Source organism: Petaurus breviceps, unplaced genomic scaffold, assembly GCF_028583685.1.
Source record: "Petaurus breviceps papuanus isolate PSGF00001 unplaced genomic scaffold, PetGlider_PUasm1.0 90845, whole genome shotgun sequence".
NCBI classification, from domain to species: Eukaryota; Metazoa; Chordata; class Mammalia; order Diprotodontia; family Petauridae; genus Petaurus; species Petaurus breviceps.
Window position 1 is genome coordinate 2,598,008 of NW_027187359.1, and position 17,945 is coordinate 2,615,952.

General features: G+C 38.6%; 1 protein-coding gene across 1 annotated transcript in view; it reads left to right on the top strand.

The window, feature by feature from the left end:
- The window catches only part of FAM178B (family with sequence similarity 178 member B), a 123,853-nt gene that overhangs the window by 12,941 nt on the left and 92,967 nt on the right, over positions 1-17,945 (top strand). The window contains 2 exon segments of the mRNA XM_069071900.1: positions 3,913-4,018; positions 16,480-16,564. Coding sequence (XP_068928001.1) covers positions 3,913-4,018; positions 16,480-16,564 — 191 coding nt within the window.

The window sequence follows — 17,945 nt, forward strand, 5'->3', positions numbered from 1 at the left end:
GCACCCTTAACTATGTCTCTCTGCATCACAGTGTTTGCCTCTATACATATTTGTGCACAGTATCTTCATGGTTAAGTTGTGAGCAAGAATATTGGGGCATTTTCAAAGAATAACCATTGTAACAGAAGAAAAGTTCTTTCTTTAGAATTTTCAAATGATTTGAGAAGAATTTTTTCAAAATTGATTGAACATACTTAGGGAGACAGCAGTTTGGCTTGAGGGAAAACTTCACTTGGATCATTCTGTTCCCAGCCACTTAAAATACCTTGATTTTTTTTTAAAAATGAGACAAATGGTATTTCTATGAACGTCTTTTTCCTTCAGAGTCATGATTTTAAATGCTATTTGAAACTTTTCCCTGGACTCATCTGTCCACAATAAGAAGCTACAAGCACCTTTTGCAAAAATTCATGTTCAATTATCTCAAGACAAGATATATGTTACTGATATTATGTAACAGGTATGTACATGTATAGAAGATGAAACTCAAAACCCATGTAATCTTAAGAGAGAAATAACACATTACTAAAGATATAAACATAGTGTTATTATTTACTTGCTCCCTATGTGACCTTGGAAAAGTCACTTAACTTTTCTGAGCCTCAGTTTCCTTATCTGTAGAAGAAAGGAATTGGAATAAATAAGCACTTAAGAATCTTCCAGGTCTAAAATCTATGTTCTAACCTGGCATTTTCTACAAAAGAAGTTATTAATATGTACTATTACCAAAAGAGAAGGGAGGGGGTGGCTAGGTGGCACAGTGAATAGAACACTGGCCCTGGAGTCAGGAGGACCTGGGTTCAGATGTGACCTCAGACACTTAACACAAAAGAACTAGCTGTGTGACCCTGGGCAAGTCACTTAACCCCAATTGCCCTACCTTCCCCACTCTAAAAAGCAAAAAAAAACCCCGAAAAACAAAAAACTACAAAAGAGAAGAAAGTCTGGCATAGTAGATAAAATATTAGACTTGGAATCTGAAAGACTTGGGTTGAACTCCAGCTTTTGATATTTCACAGCTGTGTGTCAATGGACGATTCACTTACCCTCTCTGACCTCTACTATAAATGCTAGATGCTTTTCAATCTACCAGAGTGGAAGAGGTTCTCAAACCAATGAAATCTGAGTAATAGTGAATATTAAATGTTTTTCAGCAAAGGGTCCTAAAACACTTTTGCTGACATTGAATTGCAAAGATTTACCTGTTAAATTATGCAGGGTATCCCAAAAGTTTTCATGCAATTATAAGCTTTAAGACTGTTGGGATACCGTGTATTAAATTAAATACACACACACACACACACATATATATATATACTATATATATGTGTGTATATATATATTTAAAGCATCTGCTTATTGTACAGTTCTGGGAAAGTAAAAAAGATAAAAACATATGTGTATATATGCATGTATATATGTATATAAAATCTCTATATACACGTATATATACATGTGTGCACATATACATAAACATGTGTGTGTGTGTGTATATATATATACATATATATATATATATACATATTACAGATGAGTCCACTAAGGTACAGGAGAGGTTAAATGACTTGTCCATGGTCACATAGCTAGTAAGTACCAGAATCAGAATTTGAACCCAGATCTTACTGATTTCAGGCCCAGTATGTTAGCCACTATATCATGCTGCCTCATATAACTCAGTTTGATATTTTTTATTACTTATAAAGATTCATCTACCTCTTTGTTTTATAGAAAGGTATCTGGGATCCTTTCAAGTCAGCAACTGAGCAGGACTAGAATTCATAATTCTTTTTTTTGGCGGGGGGAAGGCAAGGCAATTGGGGTTAAGTGACTTGCCCAAAGTCATACAGCTAGTAAGGTGTCCGAGGATGGGTTTGAACTCAGGACCTCCTGACTCCAGGGCCAGTGCTCTTATTCACTGTGCCACCTAGATGCCCCTAGAATTCATAATTCTTAATTCCTTCCTTTTCCTAATTTCCCTCTGCCTAGCCTGCATATTTGTGGAAATTACTAAACATGTAATCAAAGAGGTTTCTTCCTGTAGTAATAATTGTATTTCTGAGAGAATTTATTAAAAGGGAGAGACATGGTGAGAGGTGAAATGGAAGAAGAGGCTTATCCTCAGAGCTATCTATGGAGTCAGAATAACATTCTGAGCAGGCTTAGAGTCAACTGCTTTGACTGTTCAATATTAAATACTGTTTTGTTATTTCTTGCTCAGAATTCCCCCTGACTCTGGGCATCTTTGTGTCAGTTTTCCCGTCTTCTTAAGTATCTCCTTTGCTTTGGAAAAATACAAATGCTATATAAATACTGTGTGAAACCAGACCCAGATATGCTGTTTGTGTTCACCACGTCCTCTCATTTGCTAATTCTGTCCATTAAAAGTGTCTATGGCAGAAAGCCCAGGATGGAGAGTTATGTGACTTCTAGATTCTCACTTCACTTCAGACACTCAAATCTTTTTTTTTCTCCAAACTTGCCAAAATACCTCAGTTTTTCTCATCTATAAAATAGAGAGAATGATGCTTATTGCTCAGTATTGTGAGTAAGATATAGTAAAATGTTTTAATAAAAAGCAAGTACTTTTAATAATATAGGGCTCTGTTGCCCTATATCAGAAGCTCTTCAAGCATTCTGCCATGGTCAGCTAGGTGGCTCAATGAATAGAGCTGAAATCCAGAGATCAGGAGTTCAAAAAGGGCCTCAGGCACTTAACACTTAACTAGCTGTGTGACCTTGGGCAAGTCACTTAACCCCATTTGCCTTTCCTTCCCCTCTCCAAAAACAAACAAATAAAAAAGCATTCTGCCATTATTAATTATTGATAATGCTCATAAGAGATATGAACGGTATAGTGGAGTCAGGCCTCAGAGTCAAGAAGAACTGGATTCAAAGTCCCTAGATTGACACATAGTGGCTCCAGTAACTGTGAGAAAAATCACTTAATCTCTCAGTGCCCTGGGCCACTCTCTGAGATTGTAAATCAAGAAACCTGCATATCTGCATTGATTGAGAGAGCTTCTTCTCACCTAGAGGTCCCTATACTAATGAAACCACAGATTTAGACAAAAAACCAAAAATCTTTATAAACTGCCATTAAAGCCCTACCTTGCTCCCTTGGTGTGACATGGAGGTGAATTGGGTTTCTTGAAGGCCATCCCCACAGAGTGTGAGCTCTGGTAGGTCCTACCAAACTAGAAAGGCTTCCAGTAAAGGATCCATGACAGGCACTGATTGTTCGAGAACCAGGCCAGCAAAGTTTGGAGAGGTTCGTCTCCAATTTGGCCACAAAGCGATGCATTCTTTGACCACTATGACTCTTTAAAACTGTCTTCTTGTAAAGGGTTTGTGACTTCTCTTGGTAGAGAGAAGAGTATCCTTCCAAATAAAATCATAGATCTGTTAAACTGGTAATCCTTGGGGCAGCTAGGTGGCACAGTGAATAGAGCACTGGCCTGGAGTCAGAAGGACTTGAGTTCAAATGCGGCCTTAGACACAACACAAAACTAGCCATGTGACCTTAAGCAAGTCACTTAACCCCAATTGCCCTACCTTCTTCCCTCTGAAAAACAAGAGAAAAAAAAGAAATTAGTAATCCTGGCAAAACCTAGTGGGGGGGGGGGGAATGAAAGAAATGTTTCTATTGTTACTGAGAGAACAGAGACTCACATTGAAGAAATGATTTGCTTAGATGTGCACTGTTGAAGAGAGAGGGCTCAAGAACAAAAACATCGTTCACCTAACCAACAGCATTATTATTTCATAACCATTAGCATTTTTTCCCCCTTACTGACTAACCCTCTTGATAGAGGCGAGTTGAGGTATTTTGAATGCTGGAGGTTTGGGTGGTGGTAACAATAAGGATTGGCACCCAGGCCCCGAGTCTAATCCCCTTGCCCTTTGCCTCTCCAGCTTCACATTTGCACAGCAAGTATCCTTCCTACAAAGAGGGTTCCTTGGTCATCTCTATCAGCAAACTCCCAGCTGCCCAGTCCCAGTTCTCAGGTGGCTATTCCAGGTAAGGATGGGGTAGAGTAGGATCTTACACTGGCCACTAGGTGGCAAGAGTACTCCAACCGTGCATTAGGCAAAAGCCTTGTCTTTTAACTCATTCTTAACCTTTGTTGCTCTTCAGTTAAACCCAGTGAATTGCAACAGGCTTTTAGCTAGTGTCCTAAGATGCCTTTGGTCTCTTTTTGTTTTCCTTAAAGAATAAGAATACAGAGATTATTCTGGCAGAAGTGCAACCTCCCAGGGACCACATCTAATCCTTTGGGAGCCATTGTTTTCTATAAATATAAATATTAAAAAATTTTAAATGTTGCCTAACAATTGTTTTCATTATTTCAAAACTTGTTTTTCTCCATTACTGACACTTATTGTTCCTATGAGTTTACATATATTACTCAGTTTACATATGAGTTACATAGTTCCTATGTAATTGGAACTGCCTCCTTAGACAGTCTGTTCCATATTTCTGTAAGCTGCTGTAGGGCTGTTCATGAACACCATGACTGTTCATGTGTTATAAAAATACTCATGAAAGATAAAGTATATGTACTTGTGTTTTTATGACCATTGGACTGTACATACTGGTATTCAGCTACTTGGAGCCAAAATAATCTCATTTCTATTGCTGTTAGAACAACAATTTATTCAGCATCTATAGGGATTTTAAAATCTGGGGTCTATGAACTTGTTTTTAAAATATGTATTTTGATAAGAATATTTCAATGTAATTCATCTGTTTTTTAATCTTATGTATTTAATTATGTCAATTTTAAAATATTCTGAGAAGGGGTGATTAGGTATCTTCAGACAGCCAGAGGGGTCTGTGATACAAACAAGATGAAGATCAATTGAACCTCTATCTGTTTGGGGAGAAACAAATTATCTACCCTTAGGTTTATACCCAAGAAGAGAAAATAAGGAAACTGTGAGAAGTCAGCAGGCAGAGCACTGATCTACCACTGGGATTTAAATGCAAGTCACAAAGGGTATCAAGTTTAGCTAATGGTACAGAGTTAGTTTGCCTTGGGGTAAGGAAGCCTTATATTCCCCCAGACCAAGTTCCTGATGATCTAATGTTTGTTAGTTGGATGACAGTTTAATTTTTGTTAGTTGGACCCAAATCCCAGCTATAAATCACGTGTACTTTTCTGTGTGGATTGTTCAAGGAGATCTTCAACTTTATTATCTTCTTGACCTCTTTCTATCTCTAACTGTTACCCCCATTAGTTCTTTCTTCTTTTTCTCCCACCTCTGTAATCTGCCTCATTGATAAGTCAAGAAATGCTGTTGTTTACTTCTGGCCTTAATGTCAGAAACTCAGTCTTCCATTCACTTCAACAAACATTAAAATCCCTACTACAGGTAAGATTCTCTGTTGGATCTGACAAGACATAAAAGTGAAATATCCCTGCCTTTGAGGGGTTTACATTCTAAGAGGGAGAAGGGAATGTTATTACAGGTACACAGAAAATTAAACACCAGACAATTTGAAGAGGGAGAGAACATTTGGTGGGTGGGATGGATTAATGAAAATTTCACTGGAGAAGGAAGATAAGGATTCTGAAGAGCACAGATAAGGAAGGTATACATCTGGTATAAACTCAGGGAGATAGGAAATGGAATACTGAGTTTTGGAAACAACTAGACTACTGTCCAGTTTGGCTAGAACTTAGTATGTGTTAGAGAAGGGTCACTTAAAAATGGTTGAGTTGGAAAGTCATGTTGCTCTAGGTTAAAAGATATTTCACCTTCTAGACCCCTTATTATCATGAAGTGGAAATAATAGTAATACTAACAATAGTTAAGGTTTGCAAAGTACTTTCTACATATTCTCATCTGATCTTCCCAACAGCCCAGTGGGGTGGGTGCTGTCATTACCCCCATTTTACAGATGAGGCAACTGAAGCTGAAGGAATAGGAGGCAGGAAATGGTGTTGATATTTTGTTTTACCCCCATTTAAGAGATTTTCTTCTTTCCTCGAATATGACAAAGTATACAGTCAGGCTCTGGAAAGCATATGTACAAAAAAAACCCCACAATCTTGCAAATCACCCACATAGGGCCCTTTTGGCATCTCCATGACAACAGCTAGGCTATGTTGGTTCCACTGTCCTAGATGCCCTACGGTTTTCTCTTAGTTGGTCACCATATGGTTCTTATGGGATGACACCATACAGATGCTATTGACTAACTCTTTCTCATCTTCTTGCTTTATATTGATAGTTACTACTGGGGCTATGCTTAGAGGCTGGACGAAATCTGCAAAGAATGATGTTAACTGAGAGTACCCACACACACACACTCTAGCTGAATTCTGCCTGGTGGAACCTAAAATAGTGAAAGAAGTTTGAATGGTCTTGGGAGCTTTCTAGAGAGGGATTCTGGGTGATTTTCAGGTCTGTAGAGGACATAATTGTTTTTCTTGGCATCTCAGAAATTTTAAATGATTCAAACCAGGGATGAGACTATTTGCCTGTCTTGTTTCTATTTCTTGTTGCTTCTTTCTCATTTCCTTTTTTTCTTGCTTTTTTTTTTTTGGAGGGCAATTGGGGTTAAGTGACTTGCCCAAAGTCACATGGCTAGTATTTCAAGTGTCTGAGGTTGGATTTGAACTCAGGTCCTCCTGAATCCAGGGCCAGTGCTCTATTCACTGTGCCACCTAGCTGCCCCAAATGTGGGTTACCCTTTTGACAATCTTTTTTTTCATTTCCTTTTTTTCTTAACACTGGCTAGTGAGTCCAAAAAAAGGTTTGAATCCCTTAATTCACACAGGGTTTGTATAGTAATTTGCTGATCTTGGACAAATCTTTATATATATATATATATATATTTTTTTTTTTTTTTCAGCCACAAAGAAATTGGGATAATGCTTCTTAAATTCTCAGAACTGCAATAAAGGAGAGAGAAAGTGTGGAAGGAAAGGAATTCTAGAAGCAGGATAGAGAAAAGTAAAATAATCTGGAACACATATTCCCTTGCTAATTCAACAAATATTTATCCAGCATAGACTATATGTGAGGCATTACTCTCTGTAACTTCCCAATTTTATGCACTGCTCCAGTTCTTAAAAAAAAAATGTCGTACTCTACACAAGTGGTATCAAATTCAAACAGAAAAGGCATCATGAAACCATACATAAGGATCCCTGTAGACAAATTGACTTTAAAAAAACAAACACATGTTAATATTATATTCTATTATATTTTTTATTTATTTTGATAAAAATGTCCTAATTATATCTTAGTCTGGTTAAGGTACTCAGCCCACCATCACTCTAGTGCCCTGTGTTTGACATCTCTGCCCTATACTTTTCATAAAATGATCTATGGGGACACTAGGTGGCACAGTGAATAGAACCCCGGCCCTGGAGTCAGGAGGACCTGAGTTCAAATTCGGCCTCAGACACTTAACACTTACTAGCCATGTGACCTTGGGCAAGTCACTTAACCCCAATTGCCCCTCCCCCCAAAAAGCAAAGAAAAATAAAATGACCTATGAAGCTAATTTCTTAACTCATATTTATCCAAATAAAATTAAGAATCATATTTTTATAACCACACACAAATAACCAATCATATAGTAAAAGAATAGAATACATCACATTTGTTGATTGATAAACTCCTAAGCAATTTTCATTTCTATAAGTTATAAACCAATAGCCATAATAACATTATTAATTTGATACTTATTTTTTGGCAAAAAAAAATCTTTTAAATATGGTCATTGATGATGTTGCTATTTACAATTCTTTTTCCACCATTAATTAAAATCAGCATTTTGTATTAAAAAAAGGCAGAAAACCCCATTCCCATGAAAACAGTACACTAATATAAAGAATAGCAAACTTTATGTGGCTTTGTTTAATCAACTACAGAACCATTTGTCTACCTGTAGCCAAAAGGAAATAAGATTTTTCAATTTCAAATGCTTGATTCAATATACTATCATAAGATAAGACTATTAATTCTTCTTATTCAAATTGGAACAAGATCAGATGTATCATATTTGAACTTGGCAATTTGTTTTCCTTAACCGTGAATATTTAGAAATACCTAGGTTTTAAAATAAAGTGAGAATTGCTTCAGTAAGTTGGTTAAATGATGAACAAGCAGTTCTTTACTTCTGTTTCACTTTCATCGCAGGTATATTTTTATTGAGAAATCTATAAAAACATTATTTGTGAATTAGTTATGCATAACTCTAAAATTTTCATAAATACAATAATTTTATTTTTATTGAGAACCTTACATAATTAATTTACTCAGATTCTTTTAAAAAAAATATCCAATAAATAAGTTCCAGGAGGAAAGTTTTTATTCTATAACATGAATTTGCTTTATATTTCTTATTATCATTAAGAAAAATGTCTCTGTTTTCTTTTAGCTCTAATGCCTTTCAAAGTACTTTGTCATGAGAAAGCCCCAAAATTTTACAATAATATAAGTGAGATTCAAAAAGTACTGTGTGCTGTGTTCCTTTATTATCACACAGTTTTGCAAAGATCCTTTAATTTTAATGAACTGGTTTTTTTTGTAAAGTTGATTTCTCTTGTAACAATTTAAAAAACTATATGTAACAGGCCTGGAACATGTTCAGATTTGTCCTTCCTGGCAAACGGCATGGTGGATTGTGCAGAGTATGTGCAGATGTTCTGTCCCTGGTTCCAGTGGACCATAGGGGGTCTCTGGGACTACTTTTGGCCTGCATGGACTCATTCCCCTGTGGCCTGATTGTAGCAGGAGAACAGGCTGCCATATCTGCTCTAGCCTATAGGACTCCAGTACAATTCTAGAGATGGCAAGGATTGATTATAGTAAGCAATAAGGAAGGACCAAGGCTTTGTCCTCAAGCATTGCTTCTAAGTCTCCTCTTTTTTTCTCAGCTAAAATCCTTGAAAAAGCTGTCTATGCTTGCTTCCTCCATTCCCTTTTCTCTCACGCTCTGCTCAACCCTTTGCTGTCTGGCTTCCAGTCTCAACACTCAACTGAAACTGCTCTCTCCAGTTATCAATTATTTCTTCATTGTCACATTTAATAGCCTTTTTTCAGTTCTCAGTCTATCACTCAGATTTGACATTCTAACCACACTTCTCCCGTGTAATCTGTCTCCTACCTGACCCCTTTGCTGGCTCATCATCCAAATCACATCCTCCAAATTTGAATTTTCCCCAAAGTTCTGCCCAGTGCTTTCTTGTCCTCTCCCTCTGTACTCCCCTGTTTGATGACCTCAGCTCCCATGAGTGAGTGACATATGTAACTATATGTAACACAGTCAGGCACATATGTAGGGAACATGTGGGGAATATGTAAGGAACATGAAGGGCACCTTGAAACTGCTCATCCAAAGAGTCCTTTTCTCCCTTCATGGAATCCCCATCAGTTCATCACTTCTGGGTGTCCTGTGGGCAAGTTCCTCCCTAGCTCAGCTATACCGAGTCCCCATCAGATGCTGCTGCTGCTGCTGCTGCTCTCCCCGGCTACGGGGAACTCTGCTACCAACTTCGTTGCCAGGGAGACCTCTGATGGATTCAATGAACATTTCTCAAGTTTCCCGGACATCCCCTCTTAGTATACTTATTCACCTAAGATGAGGAAAGAATAGACATAAAAAGAAAGTTGGGTGACGTGCTCAGAGACACATTGTAGCCTGGTGGGGGAATACAACTTGCCACTCCCCTACCAGTCAGTTTAAAGCAGCCTCAATAAGTGCCAAGAAGGAAACCAGAAAAAAGACTGGGGGAGGTTGATCACCTCTTTGTATGCAAACTTAGTTCTGGCTTACTGCCTCCTGAGTCATCAGTCCTCACCTCAGCCAATCAGGAGACTCTTCATTATCCTGTAGTACCAGACCCTCAGTCACTCATGGCCAGACACGAACTCACCTAGACTCCACGTGTGTTGGATTGGAACCAGGCAGGAAGTATTGAACATGTTTCATATAAGCTACCAAGAAAGGCAAAACAAAGCATATTCTAAGCACTGGGCTAGCATTGGCCGATCTCCCCATTAAACTTAAAATGTATCCACATTGCATGAGCAACCAAATTTTTGACTTGCTTGTAGACAGACCTGCTTTTCATCTTGCTACCAATTGAACTTCAGTAGTGCAGTAGATTTTTTTCTAAAAATGTATTAGTTATATTATAAACTTTTTATATATGTATACACATATACGTATATGAAAATTGTCAGTTATCATTTTTTAATATGGTACAGTCAAAAACTTTTCAAAGTAACAATTCTTTAACATCAGTTTCAGCCATATATTTTTACAAATGTAATCAATCAAATGAGCATCTTTAACTACATCTGTTGTTTCATTCATTTTGAATGCAAATAGGAAGATTTAGTTTCTCAACTGATGTGAGGATTTCAGATATTTATTTTGTCATCTCCAAGTAATATCATTTGAAGCTGCTTTGCATTTGATTTACCAAACATCATTTCTGTTATATCAATTACTGTAGGCATCACTATTTCCTATAGAAGAATTTAATACTCAGGAATTCTATAAGTAAAATTATATGATGCAAACAATCTTTTTGACATCATGGACTTTTAAAAAATTTAGTTTTGCTTATAAAAACCATTTAATTTTCTTTGGATAAATTCTCCTTTGTTGCCAATTTATTCTGCATAAACACTTTCAATATTAGGCAATTAGATTTTGTGTTATCTAGTTGTCTGATTAGATAGAAAATTAGGCTTTTAGGGGCAGCTAGGTGGCACAGTGAATGGAGCACCCCATCTGGAGTCAGGAGGACCTGAGTTCAAATTTGGCCTCAGACACTTAACACACACACACAAAAACCTAGCTGTGTGACCTTGGGCAAGTCATTTAACCCCAATTGCCCTACCTTCCCCCCTCCAAAATAGAAAAAAAAGAAAATTAGGCTTGTATTTAGTATTTCTGTATTTCTCCTCTTGAACTATTTCTGTAATTTCCATATTAATTTTAGCTGGGTTTTCTCTTTAAATTGATTATGTATCTAACTATCAAAAATATACACTATTTCCACTTTAAAAATTAGACAATAAAAAATTTAAGACTACATTTTAATTTAGCTTGATGAAAATGTCAAATAGTAACTCCTACAGTTCTTTAGTTATTTCACTTTTTTTTCTAAAGCTGCAGTTATGGGGGTGAGGGCATGGAAATTAGCTTATATTACAATTTACCAAAATGAATGAAGTTGAAAGATAGATCTATTGGTACTTTCAACTTTCACACAAAGATTATTTAATTGAAACATACATACATTATATTCAAATGCAATTATCTGTGATAAATCCTGCTTGATAACAGTCCAACTCAAATTGGTCTTCATTTCTACATACCATATAAGTAATCTCTGCTGTAGTGTATTCACTATGACTTAATTCATCCTGTTAGTTTTGCTTTTGTTGACTTTTATTTGATGTTTGTTTTCATTGAAAAAGTAGATACATAATGAGGAGGTTTGGGTTCTGGGAGCCCCCTGGATCTCTCCTTGAGTCCTAGAGGTATAGGCTCTGGGAACCTCCCTTAGACTCTTGATTAAATTGTCTCATTTGAGGAGGCATTTGCATGAGGCAATAAGTCTTACATTGTGGCTGAGCCCAAGCCTCAGTTACTAGATTTCCCACCCTCAATTATTAGACTTCCCAATCAAAGTGACTATACACCCTTGAACTGGTCTAGCCCATCATTGTTTGTGGTCTCCAGGTAGCCTCCAGCAATTTCCCACCCTTAATCACTCATTGACCTCATTAACTCCCCCAGAAGACCCTCCCCAAACTCCTCCTCTAGACCATCCCTAGATTCCTCCCACAACCTTCTGTATATAAGACCTCCATGGTCTTATATACACCCACATGGTATGAAATCGCCATAGAATATTGAGCCATAGAATGGGGAAAGTGCCATAGAATAGTAAGAGCACTACAGAATGACCTAGCACAGACTTACTCTGTGTCTAATGCAAGGGAACTTTTAATAAATTTTAACTTTTATGTGGCTGAGAAGACTTGAGTCGAATTCATTCGGCAGGGCTGGGTGTCTTGGTATTTTGGGGTCTCCAGAGCAACCTTAACCTTCTTTATGGGTAACCTCTTCACATAATAGCTATTGACTACTTATTTTGTCAATTGCTTTGTGTTCCCTCTTCAGAGGATCAATAGGAACATGCTCCACAGTTTGTAGAACTTTTCTATTAGGAATAAAACAATATACAAATTCTAGTTCCTGGCTTCTGGGATCTTAAAATTCTAGTAGGGGAGATAAGAGCCTAGAAGGTCTCTTCTAAGGCCTCTAGGTAGCTCTGTGAATAGAATAGATTCAGGAAGATTGATCTTGAGTTCAAATCTTAACTCAGACTAGCTGTGTGACCCTGGGCAAGTCACTTAATCCTGTTTGCCTCAGATTCCTCATCTGTAAAATGAATGGGAGAAGGAAAAGACAAATCATTTCACTATTTTTGCCAAGAAAATCTCAAATGAGGTTTTGAAGATTGAACAACAATAACAAAAATGCTCTTAATAGATGTAGGAAGGGTGGACATTCCAGGAAGAGGGAATAGCAAAGGCAAAAACCCTGAAGTAGGAAAATACATTGTTTAGGGAGTGGCAAATAGTTTAGATTTCCTAGAGGGTAAAGTTTGCCATAAACCAATCTGAGATAATGCTGGAAATTTAGATTAGGGCCAGATTACAAAAGGTCTTGAATGCTAGTGATTCTGATTATATCTAGTTAGAAATGGAAAACCATTGAAAGTGAAGTCTGGGGTGACTAGGTGGCACAGTGAATAGAGAGCACCAGCCCTGGAGTCAGGGGGACCTGAGTTCAAATATGGCCTCAGACACTTAACACAAAACTAGCTGTGTGACCTTGGGCAAGTCACTTAACCCCAATTGCCCAGCAAAAAAAAAAGATCCATGGGTGGCCAGGTGGCGCAGTGAGTAAGAGTACCAGCCCCAGAGTTGGGATGACCTGGGATCGAATCCGGGCTCAGATACTTAGCACCACACCCAGAAATAAGTTACTTAACCCCAATTGCTTTAAAAAAAAAAGAAAGAAAGTGAAGTCTGGTTCTGGGAATACTGACCTAAGTAGAAAGAAAAATTATCCCGGCCCTCTAGGAGAATAATGAAGACCTAAGTGTCCAGGGCATCCTCCTTAAAATGAAGGTTCTGGGAGAAACTAGCCAATTAGTGGAAGAGGTGATGCTGGGGATAGTTGTTGTTTAGTTGTTTTCAATTGTTTCCCACTCCTTATGATCTTCTTGGCAAAGATACTGGAGTGGTTTGCCATTTCCTTCTCCAGTCCATTTTACAGATGAGGAAACTGAGGCAAGCAGGGTTAAGTGACTTAACTAGGGTCACCTAACTAGTCAAGTGTCTGAGTCCAGATTTGAACCCAAGCAGATGAGTCTTCCTGAGGTCATGCTTAGTGCTCTATTCACTGCCCCACCTACCTGCCCCAAAAGGGCCCTTAAAGGTCATCTAATCCAATCCCCTCATTTTACACTTGGGGAAACTCCAGGGTCACACAGTTAGTGGATTGTAGAGCTGGCATTCAAAACCTAGGCTTCTGATTCTAGAGCCAGTGCCTTTTGAGTTGGTTTTACTGTCCTGTGCCTTGGAGTGTCCTGGTCAGTTTGGAGCAATACACTTTGTTAAGGGTGTTGTTAAAGAGTCCAGAGGAAGATGATGAAGATGGTGAAGAGCCTAGAAACCATGGTGGCGAAGGATTTGGGGGGCTGTTCAGCCTGTGTCTGCCTTGCTTCTGGGAATAGAAAGAAAAACAAAAGACAGTCACCCCCCAGAGCCTTCAGAGACGTGAGACCCACAGGACAAATAGAAGATAGCCAATGGAGGGAAGACACTCGGCTCAAGAAAAAGTGAGAAAGGCTACGGAATGCGCGGCTTTGCTAGCCCCGCTAGCTCAGCGGAAAGGCATTTACATCACAACTTCTAAAACCTTAATTCTAATTTTCCCTTTTTCTCAATTAGAGGAGCCTGAATTTTCTGTTTCTTCCAAATAGTAACTCTAATGCAGGGACCATGCTAATTCAGTTTCTCTCACCTGAGCTGTTGTAACCAGATCCTAATTGGTCTCTTCGCTTCAAACCATCTTTTCTCATCCATCCTCAAAGTGATCGCCAAAATGATTTTCCTAAAGTAACCAATATCACATACACACTCCCCACCAGGTAAATTGCAGTGGTGGCTTTCAGGCATGTTAAATCCTCCCCTAAAGCAATTTTCACTAGACTCTACTGTTCCCTAAAGCTGTGGTCCTATATTTCTCCTTTTTTCGGCCAAATTCCTCAAAACGCTTGTTTACATTCATTGCTTCTACTCCCATTACTCCTTACCCCTTTGCAGTCTGGCTTCCAGCCTCATTACTCAACTGAAAATACTTTCTATAAACTTACCAGTATCCACTTAATTACCAGATCTGAGAATTCCCTCCCTCCCCTCCTTTCCTTATACTTCTTGACCTATTTGCTGGATTTGACACTATTGACCAAATTCTTCTCTAGCATACTCTCTTTTTTCTCTTTCATTACACTACTCTGTCCCCATTCTCCTACCTGATTAATGTCTCCTTATGTTGAGCACAACCCCACCTTCCATTCCCTTAATTGATCTGTAAGCAACAACTCCACCTTCCCTTCCCTTCCATTGATTTGTAAGCAGGCATTTATTACCCTTCCCTCTCCTAATTGATCCACGGGTGGGGGTTTCAGCCTAGGGTAAAATCCCTGCTCCATTCTTCCTGGTCCCCTGCCCCACCCCCCACCGGGTGTTCCCCATCTCCACCCATTCTAGGTTCCCTGTACCTCAGCCTAGGAAAAAAAGTGTGGGAAAATTCAAATATACACTGACCAATCACTGATTGTAGTTTCAGCTTACCTAACCTGACTATTGTAATTTCTTTAAAAACCAGTATATTGTTCATGCCAATTGACTGTCTGATTTGGGTATGTGACCCCGACAGTCCCGTGGTATTAAAATCCACTTCCAGTTTTAATCTCGGAGATCTTCTGTCTCGATCCATTATGCCCAACACTTATCCAGTTCCTGCCCCTTATGTGTCTGTGTTCACCAAGGCTCTATCTTAAGACCCCTACTCTTCTCGGGTCATTATCATCCATATACTGAAGACTCCCAGATCTATAGATCCAGCTCCAGTCCCTCCCTTTGATCTCCAAGCCTTCATCACCAGTCACCTAGTGTATATATCCAGCTGGCCAGAGAGATCTCAAATTCACCATGTTTAGAACAGAAGTCATTATATTCCCCAGTACCCCAAATTGCTAGACATTATCCTAAAACTGCAAAGAAAAGCAAAAAAGGACAAAAATATTACTATTTAATATAGTAAAAAAAATCCGTAACCCCCTTTATTTATCATAGTCAAAAGGTAACAGTCATCCTCCATGTCCAGTGAAATGAATACTTGAATACTGCAATACCAACTGATAATAAAAATGAAGAATACAAAGAAACAAGGGTATATCTAGACAAAGTGATGCAATCAGCTGACTTGAATAGCATACACTTGACTACACCAGTATATGTAAAAACACAGCCAAAGGTAATGGAGCTTCAGATGAACTTGGAAGAACACATAAAGCAAATACTTTTTTTTTTGGTTTGTTTATTTGGCTGGTTTAACTTGTTAAAATGTGCTATACAACAGTAAAAGTTTTTGGTATGATCCTATTCCTTTTTTATATATTTATTTTACTCTTTATTGATATCTCTTAAATTAATAAGTTTTTTGAAACGCAATAACAGAATTTGTAAGTAAAAATAGAATTTAAGTAAAATGTCAAAATAATAATAGAATTCAATCTGTAGTGTAATCATAGAATTTGATATTTGTAATTTCTTGAATTTCTTGGATGCCCATGGTTTAATTGAAGATGATCTGGACAGACTTGCTGTTGTGCCAGCTTATAAAACCATCTTTGTATTCCTCTACCCTCAAAGTATGACCTATAGACTCAGGTGGCTTGTGATTTAGGATTCTTTAACTCAGATGAGTAGCACCTGAATGGTATCCACTATGTTTACGTAATATCAGGGAGGCGTCTCAGAGACATTTTGTCTCCTGTTTCAGTGGAAAAAGAGACTGACTTGAAAATAATTCAGTTCCATTCAATAACAATTTATTAAATGCATACTATGGGCCAGGCACTTGGCTAAGGGCTGGGGATACAAATAAGAAAAAGAAAGACAGTCCCCTGCCCCCAGTGAGCTTACAGTCTAATGAGGGAAGACAACATACAAAAGAAAGCTGGAATGGGATGTAGGGACATAGTATTACTGTTTGACTGTTGCCTGTAGTTTAGAGTTCTTACTACATGCAATGAACATATGTACTTACTTCTCTGTAGAAAAAATAGTCCATAGACAAGGGGCCCAAAATGGAGTGTCACATAGGAATGTCTCTGCTAACTAATTTTTTCCTTTTACAAGCTCCTGACATGGCCATTAGAGACTTCAGCAGTAGCCTTCCAAGTCCTGTGGGATCTCAGCATGAATGGAATCTCCTGGCAAGCTGGTTAGTATTGGATGTGTATGTGTATTTCATACATGAAAGATCTGTCAGCCGCAAGCACAGTGATTAACGTACACAACCCGATTCAGATTCGTTAGTTCAGTCTAACAAAAGGTCTGGTACATGCCATGGTCTGTGCTAGGATTAAGGATACAAAGACAAAAGTGACAATTCATGCCTTCAGAAAGCTTGCTTTCTCTTTGGAAAAAAAAAACACACTCATTTAAGGACATACAAAAGACATCTAAAGTAAAGGCAAGGTGATTTCACAACAGGGGAGACACTAAAGGCCAGGGGCTCCAGAAAAGGCCTCCCAGACGAGGTGGCAGGTGGCACTTCAGCTGAGCCTGGAAGAAAGATCCTCAGGATTTTAAGAGCTGAGGAGGGAGTCCATTCCTGGCGTGGGGGTAGTGTCTTGTACCAAGGCACGTGTCTGTGCAGAACAAGGAGGATCTCTGGTTTGGCTGGGTGGCATAGTGTATATAAGACCGTCAGATGCTGAAGGGCTTCAAATGCTGAACAGGGGATTTTGTATTTGATCCTAGGGGCAGTAGAGGGCCACTAGAGCTATTTGTAAGCAGGGTGAGTGACATGGTTGGGCTTTTGTTTTAGGACTATTATTTTGGCAACTGTGAGAGGGATGGATTGAAGAGGGGAGAAACCTAGAAGGCAGGTAGGAGGCAAAATGGACAAGAGTGCTGGGCTTGGAGATGGGAAGAGCTCAAGTTCAAAGTCAGCCTCAGGTACCTATCAGGTATATGACCTTGGGCAAGTCACTTAATCTCTTTTTGCCTCAATTTGTGATAAAAATAGCACAGACTTCCTAGGGTTGTTGTGAGGATGAAATCAGACAAAGCTCTTAGCACATTTACTAGCATGCTATAGGCACCATATAAATACTAGTCATTATTACTAAGGGAGGGAGACTAATTAAGAGGCTGCTGCAATAATCCAGGCAAGGGGTGATGAGGCCTGATCTAAGGTGGTGGCAACTTGAGAGGAGATATACAGGATAAAAGAGGTTGGGAGAGAGAAATTATTTTTGACTTTAGCTTTTTTTGTAGTGAAAATCTGGTTTGATTGCCTTGCAGCTCAATGTGGATGCTAATTAGTATAGTTAGTCTGGATGCCAAAGGTTTCTGATCTCTCCAAATTTGTTCCCTGAAGCTTGAATATAGATTGAAATGAACCTTTAGGGCTTTGAATCTACAGGTGTGGAAAAACTTTATTGCATTACTATGCTTCATTTCAAGTTCTTCCTTTAATAGCAGGAGGGCAGCAGAGGACCCTTGCTCAAGTGAGTCATCCTCCTCACCCTCCACCCCTACCCCCCATCCACAAGATGAAATTACAGGATGTTAGGGGCTATAAAAGAGACTATGCA